At 45.4% G+C, this 20099-nt stretch overlaps 2 protein-coding genes across 3 annotated transcripts in view; one reads left to right on the top strand and one right to left on the bottom strand.

Moving 5' to 3' along the window:
- Nucleotides 1-3879: 3879 nt before the first annotated feature.
- On the bottom strand, nt 3880-16144 carry RSL1D1 (ribosomal L1 domain containing 1). Its single transcript, XM_070362646.1, has 9 exons — nt 15973-16144; nt 13038-13177; nt 11119-11257; nt 10087-10235; nt 9898-9999; nt 7722-7815; nt 7508-7633; nt 6357-6629; nt 3880-4574 (listed from the first exon to the last, which is right to left on the bottom strand). The coding sequence occupies exons 1-9, from the start codon at nt 16069-16071 to the stop codon at nt 4248-4250; spliced, it is 1449 nt and encodes a 482-aa protein (XP_070218747.1). The 5' UTR covers nt 16072-16144; the 3' UTR covers nt 3880-4247.
- Nucleotides 16145-16185: 41 nt separating this feature from the next.
- The window catches only part of TNFRSF17 (TNF receptor superfamily member 17), a 131174-nt gene continuing 127260 nt past the window's right edge, over nt 16186-20099 (top strand). The window contains exons 1-2 of one of the 2 annotated variants that reach the window (XM_070362647.1): nt 16186-16257; nt 20008-20076. The gene's annotated coding sequence lies outside the window, so the exon portion shown is untranslated. The other variant, XM_070362648.1, reaches the window with a different exon arrangement.

Here is a 20099-nt window from a genome sequence, read left to right as displayed (position 1 = left end):
TTCTTCTTATCAAAGCTGTTCGAGATATAATTCATGTAACATACAATTTACCCTTTGCAAGTGTACAGTTCAGAGGGTTTTCGTATTTTTTTCACAAGACTACAACCATCAGCATGAATTCCAGGACATTTTCATCATCCCCCAAGGAAACCTTGTACCCATTAGTGGTTACTTCCCATCCCCTCCCTCCCTCTGAACCTGACAACCACTGATCTACTTTCTGTCTCTATGGCTTTACCTATTCTGGATATTTTATATAAATGAAATCTTACAATGGATGGTCATTGTGTCTGGCTCCTTTTACTTAATACAGTTAAGTCCCCTACATACAAATTCCATTTCAAGAGCAATTTCGTAAAGTCCAACGAAGTTAGTTAGGTACCCAACAATGCAATCAGCTATAAAGTACTGTTTGACCACTTCCAATTTACGTTGATTCATGGACCTAGCAATCCAGGTTCCTACGCAAGATTGTTCTTTACAACATCAGACTTTATTTCCATCACCAGTCACATCCACAACTGGGCATTGTTTTCACTTTGGCTCCATCTCTTCATTCTTTCTGGAGTTACTTTTCCATCCTTCTCCAGTGGCATATTGGACACCTACCAACCTGGGGAGTTCATCTTTCAGAGTCCTATCTTTTTGCCTTTTCATACTGTTCATGGGGTTCTCAAGGCAAGAATACTGGTTTGTCATGCTCTTCTCCAGTGGACCACGTTTTGTCAAAACACTCCACCATGACCCATCCTTCTTGGGTGGCCCTACGTGGCATGGCTCATAGTTTCATTGAGTTAGATAAGGCTGTGGTCCATGTGATCAGTTTGGTTAGTTTTCTGTGATTGCAGTTTTCATTCTGTCTGCCCTCTGATAGATAAGGGGCTTATGGAAGCTTCCTGATGGGAGAGACTGTTGGTGAAACTGGGTCTTATTCCAATGGGCAGGGCTGTGTTACCTCCCTGTTGTTTGGCCTGAGGCCAAACTATGGTAGGGGTAATGACTGTAATGGCCATCTCCTTCAAAAGGACTTGTGCATGCACGGTATTACTTTGCTGACAAAGGTCTGTTAGTCAAAGCTATGGTTTCTCCAGTAGTCATGTATGGATGTGAGAGTTGGACTATAAAGAAAGCTGAGCACCGAAGAATTGATGCTTTTGAACTGTGGTGTTGGAGAAGACTCTTGGGAGTCCCTTGGACTGCAAGGAGATCCAACCAGTCCATCCTAAAGGAAATCAGTCCTGAATATTCATTGGAAGGACTGATGCTGAAGCTGGAGCTCCGATACTTTGGCCACCTGATGTGAAGAACTGACTCCTTGGAAAAGACCCTGATGCTGGGAAAGATTGAAGGCAGGAGGAGAAGGGGACGACAGAGGATGAGATGGTTGGATGGCATCACTGACTTGATGGATGTGAGCTTGAGCAAGCTCTGGGAGTTGGTGATGGACAGGGAACCCTGGCATGCTGCAGTCCATGAGGTTGTAGAGAGTCAGACATGACTGAGCAATTGACCTGAACTGATATAGTGCTGTACTGTAATAGGTTTATAAAACTTTTCACACAAATAGTGCATTAAAAACAAACACAGAAATCAAGGAAAATATTTTTAATCTTAGGATACAGGACCTAGGACAGTACAACAGCTGGCATTAAGGGGCTGGCATCGAGTGAACAGGCAAGAACAGTGACTGATGGAGGAGGAAGAAGATAGCAGCATTGAAGGATTACCAGCAATAGGAGACGGAGGGTGAGCTGCAATTTCACTCACCCCTGATGTTGGCACAGCTTCTGGTTCCTTGCTAGATTCAATTCTATCCACCCTCTTGCTTCCAGACACCCTGGGCTTGAAATAAAGATACCATACTACTGTACTCTATATAGTACTGTACATAAAAGCACAACTACTCACAGAAGATGCACACCTGACAATATATGCCAGGCACATGAGCCACCTTATGTGACTGCACTTGCAAACACACAATCCCACCTTGAAAGTTCGGACTTGGAGGTTAACAGGTCATGGTATTTTCAAGGCCCATCCATGTGGAATGATGTATCAGTCGGTCATGCCTTTTTGCGGTTTAATAATATTCCATTGAATGGATATATTACATTTTGTTTATCTATTCATCAGCTGATGGACATTGGGTTGTTTTTACTTCTTCTCCATTATGATAATGCTGCTATAAACATTCCAAGTACAAATCTTTCTGTGGACCTATGTTCTTAACGTCCTTGGGTGTATACAAAGGAATGGACGTGGTTAACTCTGTTTTATGCCGTTTCAAAAAATGACCAGTTTTCCAAAGCAGCTGCACCATTTCATATTGCTATTTGCAATGCATCCCAATTTCTTCATATCCCTCTTGTCTTTTAGGGTCAAGTGGTGTATCTTGTTGTGGTTTTGATTAGCATTTTCCTGATGACTAATGATGATCATCTTTTCAAGTGCTTGTTGGTCATCTGTGTATCTCTTTTGGGCTAATGTCCATTCTGATCCTTTGCTCATCTTAAAAATTGGATTGCCTTTTTATTTTTGAATTATAGGTTTATGGTCTTAAATACACCTTCCCATAGAACCTAGTTTCTATGGGAAGGTAAACAAATCCATTATGCTAAACCCTGACATTAAATGTAGTATACTCACTTTAAACAGTCTAAAAGGACAACGGAGTGAGAAACTGTGTGTTTCAAAAGCTTTCATGATTTAAAAACCTGGAGAACCACCTAAACTCATTCTTTTAGTTGTCCTACTCATCAATGATGTGATCTTTGAAAGCATGCCTCACTTTGCCCTTTCTGTACTAGTGACTACATCACTTACTAGAGACATACAGTTCAGTCGCTCAGTCGTGTCTGACTCTGTGACTCCATGAATCACAGCACGCCAGGCCTCCCTGTCCATCACCAACTCCTGGAGTTCACTCACACTCACGTCCATCGAGTCAGTGATGCCATCCAGCAATCTCATCCTCTGTCGTCCCCTTTTCCTTCCACCCCCAATCCCTCCCAGCATCAGAGTCTTTTCCAATGAGTCAACTCTTTGCATGAGGTGGCCAAAGTACTGGAGTTTCAGCTTTAGCATCATTCCTTCCAAAGAAATCCCAGGGCTGACCTCCTTCAGAATGGACTGGTTGGATCTCCTTGCAGTCCAAGGGACTCTCAAGAGTCTTCTCCAACACCACAGTTCAAAAGCATCAATTCTTCGGCACTCAGCCTTCTTCACAGTCCAACTCTCACAGCCATACATGACCACAGGAAAAACCATAGCCTTGACTAGCCAGACCTTTGTTGGCGAAGTAACGTCTCTGCTTTTGAATTTGCTATCTAGGTTGGACGTAACTTTCCTTCCAAGGAGTGTCTTTTAATTTCATGGCTGCAGTCACCAACGTACACTCCAGTTCAAATTCAGTGGAAGTACCTGCAAAGTCAATTTACTGCCTCAGATATGTTTGACGATGACCTGAAGTTTTAGTCTTTTCTCCTGAGCTTCCTCCCCTAGGAAAGTAAGTCTATGTAGGGTGAGGAGTAATCTGGAGGAATAAGGAAAGGCTATGGGAAATAAGTATTTTCTCGCCTCCAATGTGCAGGATTGGATCCAGGGCTTCTCTAACTGATGATAGTTAATTTCCCTCAACAAATTCATGCTAATTTGGTGATCTGGAACCTTGGGCCATGGAATCAATTATTTTATTTCTGATTCAAGGGTCTTTTCCAAGATCCATCTCGGCATGGGGGCCATGAAACTGGAGTTGGTCACCAGTTCCATGGCTGATTCGCATTTAAGTCCACCAGTGGCCTGCAGACAAGCTCTGGATACGTCTGCACAAATTACTGTAATGGAGCTGTCAAGTGAACAAATGGTTGAAAGCAGATGAAGTCAAGAATTATCTCATAGGCTTTATTCAAGTAAAACACCGACAAGATCTGGAATGCCAACAGTATATCGTGAAACAAATGTGACACTTTAATAATAAAAAACACAACCACGAAGAAGCACTATACTTTCCCTCTATTACATTAGCAAATACACAGAAGAACAACAAAATAAATGGACCTACTTCCAACCACTGGTTCTCATACACCCATGAATATTTATCAGAATTACTTGCGGAGGTATTAAAAAATATACTGAAGTCCAGGTAGGCCTCACTCTGAGGTTGCAGCAGGGGTCAGAGTCAGAACCCAGGTATTTTTTTTTACAAGCTCTTCGGATAGCTGAGTTTCCTGCTGGTTGAGTCTCTGATTTTAGGTTGACTGGGGTACTTTGGGTTTTTTGGGTCGCTGTGTCAGGGTACGGGGGGCTTTTTTCACAGAGCTACTAGCAGTGGTGAAGAACTTGGCCTCTGGCTTTTTGGGAGTCTGTCTTGGGTCTTTTTTCCCCAGGGAAGAGTTTCTTTCTTTCTCCACCTCTTCTTTGACTCTGGCCTTCTTCCCTGGGCCTCTCCCTGGGGTCTTGGGCTCCGCAGCTATTGGGGTCTCCAGGGCTGGGGAGGCCTTTCTCTTCTTCCCACGAGCTGTGTTGGGACCAGGACTCTTTTTCAGAGACTTCTTTCCTATTGCAGCTTTTTGTATCTAAGAAAAAGAAAAAGGGGAGTGAATATGGGCCAGACTACTAACAATGTAACCAAAAGAGCTTCTGTTCTTAAAATTTAGAGAACCCCTAAAAGGCACACTGCAGCACAAATTGTAAGGAACGGCTTTTCCTTCTGCCTTGCAAACGTTTTGAAAGACAGCTAGCTGCATTTCATTATTAATGACTGTAGAAAAGGACCCTAGCATTTTCTTGGTGCAATCAGTGGAAAACCATCTTTTCCTATGGCTGGGGCTAAGGGCTCCGGGAAGCACACGTTGGGAGCACAGCAGGGAGACCTGTGACCTCATCCTGACTTTTCTTCACCCCCAGGAGTAAATTCCCTATATGTGTGTTAGGGCAGTGGGTTACCCTGCTGAAAACCAGGTTGGTTGGCTGGTTATCCAGTTAAAACCAACTGTGGGGCGTGTTAGAAAAAAGTGGGGACTGTACTCCAGGCTGGGACGCCTGGATTTTCCAAACACCCTAGATGATCTGAGGACAACATTCCAGCAATGGATTGTGTCCCACACAGAGAGACAATATAGACAAAACCACCAAAAGGACTTTGTTTCTGACAATATAAAACAACAGACGGAAATTTTGAAAAACATTAAAAATATGATGAAACTTTCGTATCTTTCCCCAAATTTCCTAGGTGGTTCAAAAGGCACACACACTTCTACACTCTTTTCCAACCATGCTGCACAGCTTATGGGATCTTAGTTCCCTGACCAGGGATCAAACCCGGGACCATGGCAGTGAAAGCGCCGAGTCCAACCACTGGACCTCCAGGGAACTGCTGACACTTGAATACTCTTGAATCGTATAACCCCGGCAGCGATGCTTTCCCCTCCAGCATATCACCTTCCAGTCACGTTAAAACAAATACAGCTTACTTCTAGAAACAATTATACTGCTTACAGTAAACATACTAATCATCAACATTAATTTCAAGTGTATTAAAAAAATCTCAATAGCACTGTGGGGATACTTTAAAAGGAATATTTTCACTAACAGAGGAAAATTATAATTCTGTTCAAAGAATTTCAACAGAATTTGAAGGATTTTAAGGATTACTGTTACGAAAATATACCTAATAGGTAAAATGCAGTGACAGCCATGGGACAACCCTGACGGGCTATGCCCAGAGAGGCTGTGAGTCTCCCAGACGTATGGCGAGGGCCACCCTCCAATCTCTTAAAAAGGACCCACTGCTCCCTTCTGACTCTGAGGTCTCTCCCCAATAGCTGGATGGATACTCTGAATGAAAACATTAACAAAGCACCCCAAAATAAAACTCAGTTCCTTTAAACTACCTCCTCTGAAACCCATGAAGTCAGAATTCTGTTAAGAGCCACGCAGGGCCGAGTGTTTACAAAGGTGTTAGAGGCAGGACCCAGCACCCAAGTTTCCCCTCAGGTAAGTTTTCTGAGATCAATTATGTGGTGACTGAGGACTCACCTTCGCAAACGGAATCTGCTCTTCAAAACCACAGGCAACATGGTTGAATTATTAGCATTATTAATATGGCTGAGTCTCCCTTGATTCCAAGGTACATGAAGAAAGCCTTGGCTGACTACAGGTCACTCCAATATTTAAAGAGGGGGGCAGACTCAGTCAGAGGTTCTTGGGGCTCACCCTGGTATTTTTCATCCCTTGCTTCACAAATTTCTACAAGAGCTGCCTCCCAGGTGTAGCACTCCCCGTCCCTCAGCAGTGCCTGCCGGCACACGTGGGCCCCAGAACCCATCCACAACGGGAACCAATATTAATGAAAATACCTTGGTGCTTCCTGCAGCTGGAGTTTCCTTCAATGGCACCAGCAATGGGATTTCATCTTCAGAATCATCTTGTGCTTTAGGAAGGGCGCTCACCCCACCGGTTTCCTCCTGGGGTGCAGGGTCCTGGGTTGGAACGCCCCCAGTTTTGGGGGCCACTGCATCGGTTGTTGGGGCAGGTTTGGCCTTTGCAGCCTGCTTCAGAAGCTTCTTTTCTTTCTTCTCCTGCTGTCTTTTAAGAGCTCTTTCTGTCTTCTTCCGGCTTTTCTTTGATACCTCCAAAAAGAACCAAGTGTAATTTTAAAGGTCGAATCTTCTTAGCATGTGTAGTCAGGTCTTTCGTCAGCTCCTGAAAGGGCCTAGACCTGCACAAGATCCAAGCAAACGAGCCCCACTGCCACCACTTGAAACCCAACTCCACAGCTAAAGATGCATTTTATGTGGTGAATTCTATCCAGAACCTGGGTATGTGAAGCGTGTGGTCACCGGCTGTGTGGAAGTCAACTTCGTCTATAGGTCGAGTTATGAATAATTCGGAACTGTACAGTATGTGTTGTGAAACAGCTGGTCTTCCATACACGCAGGGTTCCATATCTACAGACTCAACCAGATGTGAATCAAAAATATTCGGGGGCGGGATCCCCAAAGTTCAAAACAGCAAAACTTAAATTTACTGCACTCTGGCAACTCTTTACATAGCGTTCACACTGCGTTCAGTATTATAACCTAAAGATGATTTAAAGAATACAGGAGGATGTGTGTAGCTTACCTTATATACTGGACATTGCTGTTCAGGCATGTAAACAAACAAACCAAAAAACCACTCACTGGACACATGGATGAACAGGGCTGGAGAAAGACTGAATCAACTAGGAGACTGGTCCAACCAATAACAAAAGGGTCCACTTTCTCTCCTGCCACTTTTCACAACAGTACCAGCAGTACTTAAAACCCACACACCAGAAGCAAGAGGCATGTCAGCCTCAAGCAGTCTTACATTTTGCCCACAAAAAACCAAGTACTCGACAGCCTAGATTTTGGGTTTCCTCTTCCTCTCAGCCTCTCCTGCAGGTTCTTCTGAACCTCTGTTCTCTCTTCTTGGGCTGTGCTTATAGACATGATGAAGCCTGTCCAGGATATGAACTTCTACTAACCTTTTTCAACAGGTCTCGTGTGCGCAGTCCCTTGGCTTCACCCTGACTGCTGACAAAGGAAGAGAAGACAGGCAGGGAAACCGACCGCTCAGTCTTCACGAACAAGAGCTTCACGCTCTCCCACTTCTAAAACAGAGAGAAGAGCAACATCACCAGTGCGGGTTTTGCTTCTTTAATATGAAGGACTGACTGCGAGACATCTGCAAGACCGTACCTCTGGCAGTTTCTGCGAGAGACTTTTCGCAACAGCAACGACATTTTCAACGATGTGCTGAATCGGCATCCCCGTGTGACCGATGCGGATAGTGCTGGAAAAGCATCCGACACAGAGATGTGAAAATGTAACTTGCTTCTCAAAATAAAGCATAGGCTGGTACATGACAAACAGAAGTACACAACTCAAACTTTTTTTTTAGGGTAGAAACTCTAAGATCTTCAGGTCCTCCATTTATTTTAAGAGAAAATGATCATCTTTCCTGTTCTAGAAGAAACACCTTCCTCCTGAAATATCAAGAGGTGATTAGCCACTGCTCTCTGGTGACCTAGATGGGAGGGAAATCCAGGAGGGAAGGAGTACGTGTATATGTATGGCTGATTCGCTTCACTGTATAGCAGAAACTAGCACAACTTTGTGAAGTAACTATAGCCCTGCCATCAAAATAAGAAGTGACTGAGGAGCTGGCACATAATTGTGTGAGGTTGGGAGGGTCAGTGGGGAGGGCCACAGGAAATTCTACCTGCATTCTAGAGAACACAGGTCCCCGAGCCAGCCCTCAAGCTTTGCTGAGGGTGATAACCCCCGATGGCTGCTCTGGAAAGGACCCACTCCCAGGAGGACCGCTTGTTATTTTTATAGCCCCACTGCCCTGACGCAGCATCAGCTGCTCGTGGAATAGCATATTCTGGCCGAGAGCAAAACTATCTCCTCAGCTGAAGCAGAGGGCACCCACGGGCCAGTGGAGAGTCCAGAAGCACCCACAGCTCAGCCACCAGGTCCCCTGGTCCTGCCAGCTCCCACTCTCCCTGCCAGGGGAGCTGACAGGCAGGCTGGCTGTTGGTGGGTATCTGCAGAATGAGGGTGACACGGGCTGGTGATCCCACCTCTCTCAAACCAAAGAAGGGGCTCGCCCATCCTGTGTGCCCACTGGCACCGACCTGTAACCACACCCTGAACCAGGCCTCTGACCCTCAAGCTAACTGATTGCCAAAGACCACTGCTTTTATGTCAGCCTATATATATATATATATATATATATATATATATATATATATATATATATAGTGGGGATCCAGCCTGCCCATCAACTCTACTCAGCTGCTTAACTCACCCAAGTAGGAGGGTTCCCACCTGCAGGCAGAAGATGACACCAGAGTCCATCGGTCTCCCCAGCCATGCCCTGCTCTAACTCGCCCGGAGACACTGCTGAGGGCTGGCCTCCCTGGTGAGCCTGTTTTGTTATGGATGTGACTACTGGGTCCACATGGGTTTCTGGGGTATCTCTGGGTGGAAAGGCTCTACAGCCCTGCCCTACTGGCAGCCGCTCATCCCTACACCACAGATGTCCCAGTCATCAGATTACGTGTTTTATGAAATGATGTTGAATTATGTTCCTCCACACAACTCAAACTTAACCATCCCTTCAAGCACTCAAACTCAACCTGCTTCTCAGTCTAATTAAAAAAAAGAAAAAGGCTGAGCTGCTCTGTCCACCTGAAGGCTGGGATGCAGTCACTGTCCTAAAAGGTCTTTGGTGGGTGTGGGGATTCCACCCAGCTCAGCATTCCAGCAAAGAGAAGCTCCATGAGACCATGCCGAGATATAAGATGGGCTGGTAAAACAGGGGAGATACAGAACTCACTTCTCAAGAAGTTAAAGCAAGACTGAAGTGGGCCTTGACTTTAAAGGACAAATGATGCTGGTCAACACAGAAGCCCAGAACTACTAACATTCCCTAAGCATCAGTCTTATTCTCCTGTTTTCCTGAACATCTGGAGGTGCCCTATCCAATACAGTAAAAGTCAGCAAACATGCCTTTTTAAATTCAGCTAAAAACAAGTGAAGTTGGAAATTCGGTTCTTCAGCTGCAGCAGCCACATCACGAGCTCAGCACCCATGCGTGGCTCATTCTCCTGTGAGACTGCACAGCCACAGACAGTCTCCAGCACTGGGGAAAGTTCTAGGGGGCAGCACTGTTCTAGAGAACTGCATACTTCTAAGGAATGAATTTTAGTTTATCTGAAGAATCTGATTTCATTAACACCATCTTATAAATGTTTATACAGCCATTGCTGTTGTTCAGTCATTGAGTCGTGTTCGACTCTGCAACCCCAATAAAACCATTACTAAAGACAAAATTAAACAGAGGCACACATTCACGCCTTTTACCTACCTGCAAGAGCCGCTCTTAGAGATGTTTAAGACAGTTCCCCCAATGCAGTCGTTGATCTCTCTAGATAAAGTCTTGGACTGAAGGTTTACAGATACTGGAACCCTAGAACAACACAATGGCTCTTTACTGCAGCACATAACAGCCATAAACATCACGTTACTCAAGTCCGGTCAGTGCTGAGAAACTTACTTCTTTCTGTTGTAGAAATGCCTCCCCAGATGTGAGGGCAAGAGCCGCCTGATTCTGGCATCTGTAATGAAGAAGTCAAAACTACCCAAGAGGCGGAGCTTGGCTTCATAGGCTTTATATTCCTTTTTTAAAGTTCGGAAGGGGATAATCTAGAAAATTTAAGAAAATGTAAAAACATGAATATACAAAATAGAAACAGACTCAGTGACACAGCAAACAAACTTATGGTTACCAAAGGGGAGAGGGGAGGGGAGGGACAAATTAGGAATTCGGGATCAACAGATACAAAACGATATTGTAAACCAACTATACTTCGATAAAAAAGAAAAAGGAGAAAGCAAGCAGAGGGGAAAAAAGAGAAAGTATAAAAACACAAAAAAACTAAGAACCTGGAGAAGAAAAAGAAACACAGGGACAATTTGTGTTTAGATTCTAAAATGCCCTGGAGTCACAGCTGCGTGGACATGAATGTGTCCAAAACAGCACAGGCACTAGACTGACCGCTGGGGACACACAGGAATGAGCGGGACCCTCGGCTAAAGACACTGTACCACCAACCACAGAAACGGCGAGCAGCGCTGAGCCAGAGGCAAACCCAGGACACCCCGAAGGAGAAAGGAGCAATTTAACAGAGCAACCTTCTGTAAAATCTTCAAGACAGAAACATCACTGATGCTCATGTAGAGATCTTAGGCCAACCAACCTCAACAGATCATTCGTTACAAGCTGGAGGGAATATGCCCTACCCAAAGCCAATGGGTAAATTAAGTTAAAAATTAAATTCCCAGGAGAGGAACATGTACTAGGTAATGTATTACTTGTCACTTCAACTGCAATCTCTTTCTTGGGGGGGTCAGGCGCAGGGGAGGGCCAAAAGGCATGAGGGACCTTAGTCTCCTGACCAGGGCTCAAACCCAGGCCCCAGCAGTGGAAGCACAGGATCTCAACCCCCGGACCGCCAGGGAAGGCCCTCCTATCACTTCAACTGAACCCAGACTTTAGTCGCCTTGAAAATATTAACCTGCTCCCTACCTGAGAAATGGTTTTGATCCCATGGTTGTTTAGAAGCTTCTTATAATAACGTTCTGTCTGTTCAGAGCTTAAATTTGGTTCATCTTTGGTAAATAAACAAACGTCTGCTAAATCTGATCGAATACCATGAGGCAAAGACCTGCAAAATACATGAGACAGACCAAGGAATAAAGCATTATAACTGATCATATATATGTTTATATCCCACAGAATACACAATAAATCCAATCATTTCAATAAACTTTATCCATGGTTTTTAAACAAACAAGCTACTGAGCACAGCACACACGTACGCACAGTTTTCAATGGTACAGAAAAGTTAAGATTCAAATACTAAATCACCACAAATATCCACAGACCGAAATACCATTAACATTTGGGACGCAATTAAGAGTTAAAATATATCAAGGACTCTCAAAATAGTACAAATGTAACTATTATTTGGCCACAACACACATGGCATTTTAATTCCTTCCAGGGTTCAAACCTATGCCTCCTGCATTGGAAGGTGGAATCCTACCCACTGGCCCGCTAGGGAGGCCTGATCATTATATATTTACTGTATATACACATGTACTATGAAGCACGAGAATAATCCAGTTTCATCAGGGCAGTTCTGGTTCAGAACGCTACCTTGCAGAAACCTCTGGGCTCCATAATCATAACTCTTAAGAGCTGAAACAGAAAAGAGAGCAAACCCACAGGCCCCAGCAAACATGCATTATGCTGAGTCTCAAAAAGGGCAAAAAAGGCTTAGCTCGGGCGCTAGGTCTGTGTGTCCTGAGGAAACATTTCCTTAGTTTAAGAGGAGAGCAAGCCACAGCAGCAGGGCTTGGACAATGAGACGGCAAGTGGCAGAAATCACCAAGAGGTGAGCGGTTGGGAAAATAACCTGGATAATGTGAGGGCCACAGTGTGGAATAAACAAAGAGCACGCCCGGATATGCGAAGCAGGAACTAAAGCAACATGGCAAGGGCTGCTCATGGCCATGAGTTAAGAGAGTCTGAGGGTTACAGGGGTCTTCCCAGTTTGTGATCATTCTTTAAAAAAAAAATTGTTTTTAGATGTCTTCAATGACTTTATTACAACGTTTCTGTTTTTCGTCTTTGGCCAACAGGCATGAGGGATCCCAGCTCCCCAATCAGGGATCGAACTTGCACCCCCCAGCATTAGAAGGTGAAGCCCTAACCATTGGACATCTGGGGATAACATCTCCAATCGCAGTTATTCGTAACCCCTATCCTCCACTCTTATGGGGGAAAGAAAAGCTACCCCGCATCTTGCTTTCTATAACAGAGCAGCTAGCTTTGGAAATGAAGGATTCCACAGAGAGACAGGTTACCAGACAGAATATAGGACACCCAGTTAAACCTGAATCATTTTTTAAGTATAATTATGTCCCCATGCTACATGAGACCTACTTACACTAATAAAAAAATTCCCCCGTATTTTTATTTGCTAAGTCTGGCATCTTTGACCTAAGAGTTCTAGCAATAAGAATGTGTAATCTTCATGGGTTTCTTTTCTGTAAGGAATTCACTGTCAAATTTTTAATAGTCTCTGTATATAGGAATGAGTTTAGCACCTCAGTAACTTTAACTTGGAACTAGTTGGACATGGAAAGATAACAGATTCTATGAAAATATGAAAGCTGTTTCATTTATTCTAACTTTTGTCCTCTCAAAAACCAGGTTTTCAGATTCAACAGAACCGAATCTGGCTTTGGTCAAATCATCCACCAATCATTCAGAAAACTGATGGAATTTTTAGAAAATTTAAGCATGTCTAAATCCGATGGTTTTCAGATCAGATATTTTGAGTTTACAAAGTTTCCACCAAAAACTAAGTTGACAGCTGTTAAAGTTCCATGAAACAGCCAAGCAGTTAAGACCAGCAAAAGTAGAAAACAAGAACTTACAATCTGACCCTCAGTTCTTTACTTGGAATTTTCCATAATACCACCATTAAAAAGAAATTTTCATTCTCATTCAGAAGTAATCCATTTGCGTTTTTCCTGGATCTGGAATGTGCCAACAGAGCCTCCACTGCCTTCTTAACCTGCAAAGTGGAGATACACAAGTGAGTCAAATTTCAATTCAATTTAGCAAAATTCAAAATCTAGCCCCTCCCCAGAATTCGCCCCTGCTCAATTTCTATTTTCACAGGTAATCTCCACAACCATACTCATCAAGATTGTGTAATTTGTAAACAGAGGAATGCAGCCACCGGAAGTCCAGCGGTTAAGACTCTTGAGTTTCCACTGCAGGAGGCACAGGTCCCCACAAGGCCAAAACAAAACACTAAGTGGGAGCACGCTTCCCCCGCACTCAACAATGAAGGCAGCAAACCCCATAAAAGCACAGTACATCTGCGTCTCACACTTGCTGAGTGCCTATCATGCACCAGGCCCCCCCGGCCCCCTTGTTTTGTTTGCATCACCTTCTCTGATCCTGGAGAGCAGAGCCCATTTTTAAATCTGAGGAAGTTACCAAGGATCAAGCAACTTGGCCAAACTGCAGGAGTATGTGTATACATACAGCTTATTCATCTTGCTGTACAGCAGGAACTAATACAACATTGTAAAGCAACTATACTCCAATAAAGATTAACAAAAAATAAAGCTTTCTAATTTGCAGCTTTATTTCTAACAAAGCCTAATCAGAATGTTAAAGGGAAAAGCAGTCCATCCTAAAGGAAATCAGTCCTGAATATTCATTGGAAGGACTGATGCTGAAGCTGAAACTCCAATACTTTGGCCACCTGATGCCAAGAACTGACTCACTAGAAAAGACCCCGATGCTGGAAAAGATCGAAGGCAGGAGAAGGGGACGACAGAGGATGAGATGGCTGGATGGTATCACCGACTCAATGGACATGACTGAGTAAACTCTGGGAGTTGGCAATGGACAGGAAGGCCTGGTGTGCTGTGCTTCATGGGGTCGCAAAGAGTTGGACACCACTGAGCGACTGAACTGAAAGGGAAAACTTGGAAGGACCTTAAAAAAGCATTCCTTTAAGAATACCCAGAAGGAGCCAAACCAGTCGTGTGGTTTTCAAGGTATAATTTGGGCCTGTTTTAGAGACATTCCCTTTTCTCTTGCCCCACTGTACTGCTGTTATAAGGTGATTCCTTTTGTGTTCTGATACCTACTCATCTTGTGAAAAACTTAAAACATTTAAGCAATGTTAAACTTGGAGAAGGGGGCAGCAGAGGATGAGACAGTTGGATAGCATCACTGACTCAGTGGACATAAACTCCAGGACATAGTGAAGGACAGAGGAGCCTGGCATGCTCTGGTTGGACACGACTTAGTGATAGAACAACAAAAACTCTGTGAGGCAGTTCAAAATGGAGTCACAGGGGCCAGCATGAACTTCCGTATCAATTGTTTTAAAACATCTGCTAGCAGTTTCCCTGGTGGTCCAGTGGCTAAGACTCTGTGCTTCCAATTCAGGGGCCTGGGTTCCAACCCTGGTCAGGGAGCTAGATCCACATGCAGCAACCAAGAGTTTCCACATGAGGCCACTAAGGCCCAGATCTGTCAAATAAATATTTTTTAAAAACCTGCTGTAACACTGAAAGTGTCTCAGAGTGATAAACTGAGAGTGTTACTTTAGATGAGAAATTTGATGGGCAATGTGTGTGGGACAGAAGGAGCAACTGATAGAACCATAACCCACTCCCCTGCAGTAACTGTGTGTGCTAAGTCTCTTTAGTGGTGTCTGACTCTTTGGAACCCCATGGACCCACCAGGCTCCTCTGTCCATGGGATTCTCCAGGAAAGAACACTGGAGTGGGTTGCTATTTCCTTCTCCAGGGGATCTTCCCCACCCAGAGATCAAACCCTGTGTCTCTTATGTCTCCTGCACTGGCAGGTGGGTTCTTTACCACCACTCCTCAAAAAGGGACCCTGGAGCCGAGAGGCGTGATGTCTCCTCGCTGGACAACGAGTCTCCATGCTGCTGAGAGCTGGTGCAGACGGATACTGCCGGAGGCCTTGTTTCAGTAGGAGCCTGCTGCCCTCGGGCTTGTTAAGAGACCAGCTGCCAGACTGCTGCTTGTGCTGCGACGCCTCCTCCCAGGACTTCTCCTTGGAGGCTACTCTGTGTTCTGCGCTAATCATTTGCAATCAACTAAGAGATTTATCGGAGAAGGCAATGGCAACCCACTCCAGTACTGGAAAATCCCATGGACCGAGGAGCCTGGTAGGCTGCAGTCCATGGGGTCGCTGAGGGTCAGACACGACTGAGCGACTTACTTTCACTTTTCACTTTCATGCATTGGAGAAGGAAATGGCAACCCACTCCAGTGTTCTTGTCTGGAGAATCCCAGGGACGGGGGAGCCTGGTGGCCTGACGTCTATGGGGTCACACAGAGCTGGACACGACTGAAGTGACTTAGCAGTAGCAAGAGATTTATGAATTATCAGAAACAAAAGCAAAAAAGGCAAACGGCAGGGCAGCAGAACCAGGTGGGCCTCACTCCAGGGCCCCAAGGTATATCTGAAATCCAATTCAGGATCAGGGACTCGCCTGGCGGTCCGGCGATTAGGACTCTGAGCTCACACTGCAGATGGCACGGGTTTCATCCCTAGTCTGGGAACTAGAACCCCGAAAACCGCGCGGAGCGGCCATTAAAAAAAAAAAATCAACTCAAGAGAGCCAGGCCGCAGGGCTGGAGGAGGCGGGCATCTAGCCGGCTGTTTAAGGCAGCGGGAGAGCGGAGGACACCGCGAACGAGCGACCCTAAGCCCAGAAGGCGTCCGCACCGGCGCGGAGCCCGCTCTCGGAATCCGCGACTCACAAGGCCTCGGCCGCCCCGCTTCCGAACTCCCCGCCCGGGGGCCACTCACCTGCTCTTCGTCCAGCTGCTCCGGGCCGGGCGGGGTCTCTGGAGTCGAAGCTGAAGTCTCGGGTGAGGTCGACGGCGGGTTAGAAGCCGAAGCCTCCATGTCGCCCTCACCGCGTGGAGACTCGCGTGCCGACCTGGGAACTCGCTCTCCGTGCGCACGCGCGGACACACGCCCGTAGCCGGAAGCTGGGAGGCGGGAACCGGACGCTCGCGTCACTTCCGGGAGCGCGGGGTCGAACGCTTCGGCGTCGCGGCGTCAGAGATTGGCGGGCTCGAGCAAACTGAGGTAGGTTCTCCCTTTGGGATCTGAGTCGCTACGATGAGGGGCATAGATGCCTCTCAAGTTTCTTCAGCTCCCGGTGTCTGTGAGGCGCGGGGAGCTGCGTGGCAACGCCTGGCTCTCACTCTTCCACGAAAGCGGGCGAGCGCCCTGAAGCGGAAAAAGAGGCCGGTCCGCCCACCCGGTGGGGCCACCCTTTCTGGGTGGACCCCGACTTTGGAGCAGGAGGCGTTGGGCGTGGGGAATCTGGCCCCATCACCTACCTGCCGGGTGACCTGGGGCGAACCCCCGCCGCTCCCCAGCCACAGGCCTTTCCCCGCCGGCTGGTGACGGTTCCGTGCACGGGAAACACCGGGCGAGTCGTTAAGCGGTGTGGGGCCCGAACGGTGAGCCGGGGCCGATCTCCTGAGCTTCGAGTTTCACAGAGGCGGGAGGTAAGAGCAAGTGCAGCTAACGGTGCAGACTGGAGAACGGGAGAAGGCCCCTCTCCCTCCCCGCGGCCCTACAGGTGACCACTGGTTACCTGTTTCTCCTGGAGCTTTCCAGGGATGTTCTACGTATGTTTGCTGCTGCTGCTAAGTCGCTTCAGTCGTCAGAGACGGCAGCCCACCAGGCTCCCCCGTCCCTGGGATTCTCCAGGCAAGAACACTGGAGTGGGTTGCCATTTCCTTCTCCGTCTACGTATATTTAGGAAACTTATACTTTTTTCTCTTTATGGATGGTTGGGCTTCAATTTAGTTTTTTTTTTTTTTTTTTAAGACAAGTAGTAGGCTCTATGCCCATCGTTCTGTACGTTGCCCGTTTCTCTTAAGGTATCTTAGAGGTTGTCTAAGTCAGTACTTAAGTCTTTGCCTCTTTGTTTGTTTGTTTTTACAGCCATATGGCCTTTGACCACGGAGGTAAACCAGAGGTTTTTTTAGGAGCTTTTTGATGGATATTCAGGATGGCTCGTTTTGCAAAGAGCTATAGATACATGTGTATGTATGGCTGAGTCCATCTGCTGTCCACCTGAAACTGTCACACATTGTTAATTGGCTATGCTCCCAATACAAAATAAAAAGTTTAATTAAAAAGATTAAGTACAAACTACTGTACATAAAATAGATAAGCAGCAAAGAATTACTGATAAAGAAATTAGCTGAATCGCTGTGTTGTACACCTGAAACTAACACTGTATTGTAAGTCAAATATGTTTCTTAAAAAGCTATGAAATTTTGAAAGGATGGGAGTGGGATGCTTTCCATGTCAGTTGCTTTCAAGGAAATGCTCCTTCCTTATTGCCAAAGCTGAAAAAAGGGGAGTTCTGCTGATCTCTAATACTGACTTTGTCTTTAAAAAAAAAATTATTGAAATACAGTTAATTTTACAGTATTATGTCTCGTTTTGTCTTTAACCAAAAACTTGTAGGAAAAATGTTCTAAACCTTCGGCACCAATTCCCACTTGCCTGTTTTAGAATCTGGAATTCTAAATGGAATTCCAGATTGATCTGCTAGCAGATTGGAATTCATTTTAACATGATAATGAGCTGTTACTTTAGGCTGCATGTACTGTGTCTCCTAGTATTCTGAAAAGAACATTGGGGCTGCCACATGTTGTGTCACCTGAATTCAAGTCCAGAGCCAGACTTCCAGGCCAAGGAAACAGTGTGAATTCAGGCAAAAGAGGATGGTGGTGTTTGGATGTAGTAAGTGGCTGGAGTAGGGATGTGCAGAGGGGAGAAGGAGGAGATGAGGCTAGAGTGGGTAGGTTAAGGAATTTATTATCAAGCTGAAGTTTTATATTTTGGAGAAACCATACGGATACAAGGTTTTTGAACTGGTCTCAGGGAAGAAGAGAAGGCAATGGCACCCTACTCTTGCCTGGAAAATCCCATGGACGGAGGTGCCTAGAAGGCTGCAGTCCATGGGGTCGCTGAGGGTCAGACACGACTGAGCGACTTCACTTTCACTTTTCACTTTAATGCATTGGAGAAGGAAATGGCAACCCACTCCAGTGTTCTTGCCTGGAGAATCCCAGGGACGGGGGAGCCTGATGGGCTGCCGTCTATGGGGTCGCACAGAGTCGGACACGACTGAAGTGACTTAGCAGCAGTAGCAGCAGCAGGGAAGAAGAGGAATTAGTAATGAATTAGACTTTAGGAAGGTTGATCTTTCTGTGGTATTGTAGTGGTTAAAAGAGTCACATGCCTACAAATTGACTGAAGCCTTAAGTGATGGAGTTTCATTCCCCTGTGGCTTGAGTAAGGGCCCGACTTAGTGATTTGCTTTTAGTAAATAGAATAGAGCAGAAGTGAGGGGATGTCACTTTGAAATTAGGTTATAAAAAGACTATAGGTTCAACCTTAAGTGTTCTTTTCCCCTCCCTCTTTCTGTTGTTCAAATTACTTGCTCTGGGTGAAGCTTTGAGAAGACTACTCAGGCAACCTAGTGAGACTTTACTGGTGGTCCCATGGTTAAGACTCCAAGCTTCCACTGCAGGGAGAACTAAGATCCCACAGGCTGCACAGCAAGGCTGAAAAGAAAAAAGGAAACTGGAAATACATGAGATTGCCACAAGCAGTAGCAGAGAGTCAGAATAGAGGTATGGAGAAACCCTGTTAGGAGACAGGAGAAAAAAGAGCCTATAAAATCGAGAAATTGTTGAGGATGTAAAAGAAAACCAAGAGGGTGCTTAGAAATGGGGAAGTGAGGATGTGTTAATACCATAAATACTGAAGAACTTCTGAAAAGCCATTTGTTGGGCAGTTAAGTCATGGTGACCTTATAGAAAACAATTTCAGTGAAAGGATAATGAGAGATATGAGTGAGAGAGGAAAAGGAACATTGGTATATTTTAAACTTTTATTTACCATTAAGGCAGATGAAAGTGAAAGTGAAGTCGCTCAGTCGTGTCCGACTCTTTGCGACCCCCAGGACTGTAGCCTAACAGGCTCCTCTGTCCATGTGGTTTTCCAGGCAAGAATACTGGAGTGGGTTGCCATTTCCTTCTTCAGGAGATCTTCCCGACTCAGGAATTGAACCCAGGTCTCCCTCATTGTAGGTAGATGCTTTACCATCTGAACCACCAGGGAAGCCCAGGCTAAGGCAGATGAAGTAAGTGAAATTATTTTCGTGTCCCAGGGAATTCTTTATATTGCCAGTTCTCCTTACTATCAATGATAACATATATAATAGCACTTGCTTATCTACCTCTCTGTCTTCCCTGATGACTCAGTCGTAGAGTCTGCCTGCAGTGCAGGAGACACGGGTTCAATCCTTGGGTCAGGAGGATCCCCTGGAGAAGGAAATGGCAACCCACTCCAGTACTCTTGCCTGGCAAATCCTATGGACAGAGGAGCGTGGCGGGCTACAGTCCATGGGGTCACAAAGAGTTGGACATGATTATATATTTAAATATAGATTTATGTAGATATAAATGCTATGTTAACCTCTAAAGCATCTGTTGAATTACTAGTTAGCATTTTTTATTTCTCCAGATTGAACATCTGTGGTCTTATCCTATTCACTTTCAATAGGTGGCAGCTCATGTATGTGCTTACTACCAGGGAGTTTACAACTTAACAGGGCAATAGGGCAAAGTAAGACCTATGAGGCAGGATGTGATCAATGCTGTAATTTTTATAAGCTGCCGCATGAACTCAGATTACTTACAAACTGAAAGAATAGCAATGGTAAGAAGCATTCTTCTCTAAATTTAGTGTTTTCACCCTTGTGTGATAGTGACTGTTGATTAGTTTGTTTCCTCTATGCACTAGATTGAGTCCTTTGAGACCAGAACTGGGGTTCAAGTTTACTTGGTACACACAAGGTCTGCGTGGCACGTGGTGAGTGGACACTGAATCTGTGA

This window comes from Bos mutus, chromosome 25 (assembly GCF_027580195.1).
Source record: "Bos mutus isolate GX-2022 chromosome 25, NWIPB_WYAK_1.1, whole genome shotgun sequence".
NCBI classification, from domain to species: Eukaryota; Metazoa; Chordata; class Mammalia; order Artiodactyla; family Bovidae; genus Bos; species Bos mutus.
The sequence above is the reverse complement of the archived record's forward strand: the minus strand, read 5'-3'. Positions and strand labels throughout refer to the sequence as shown.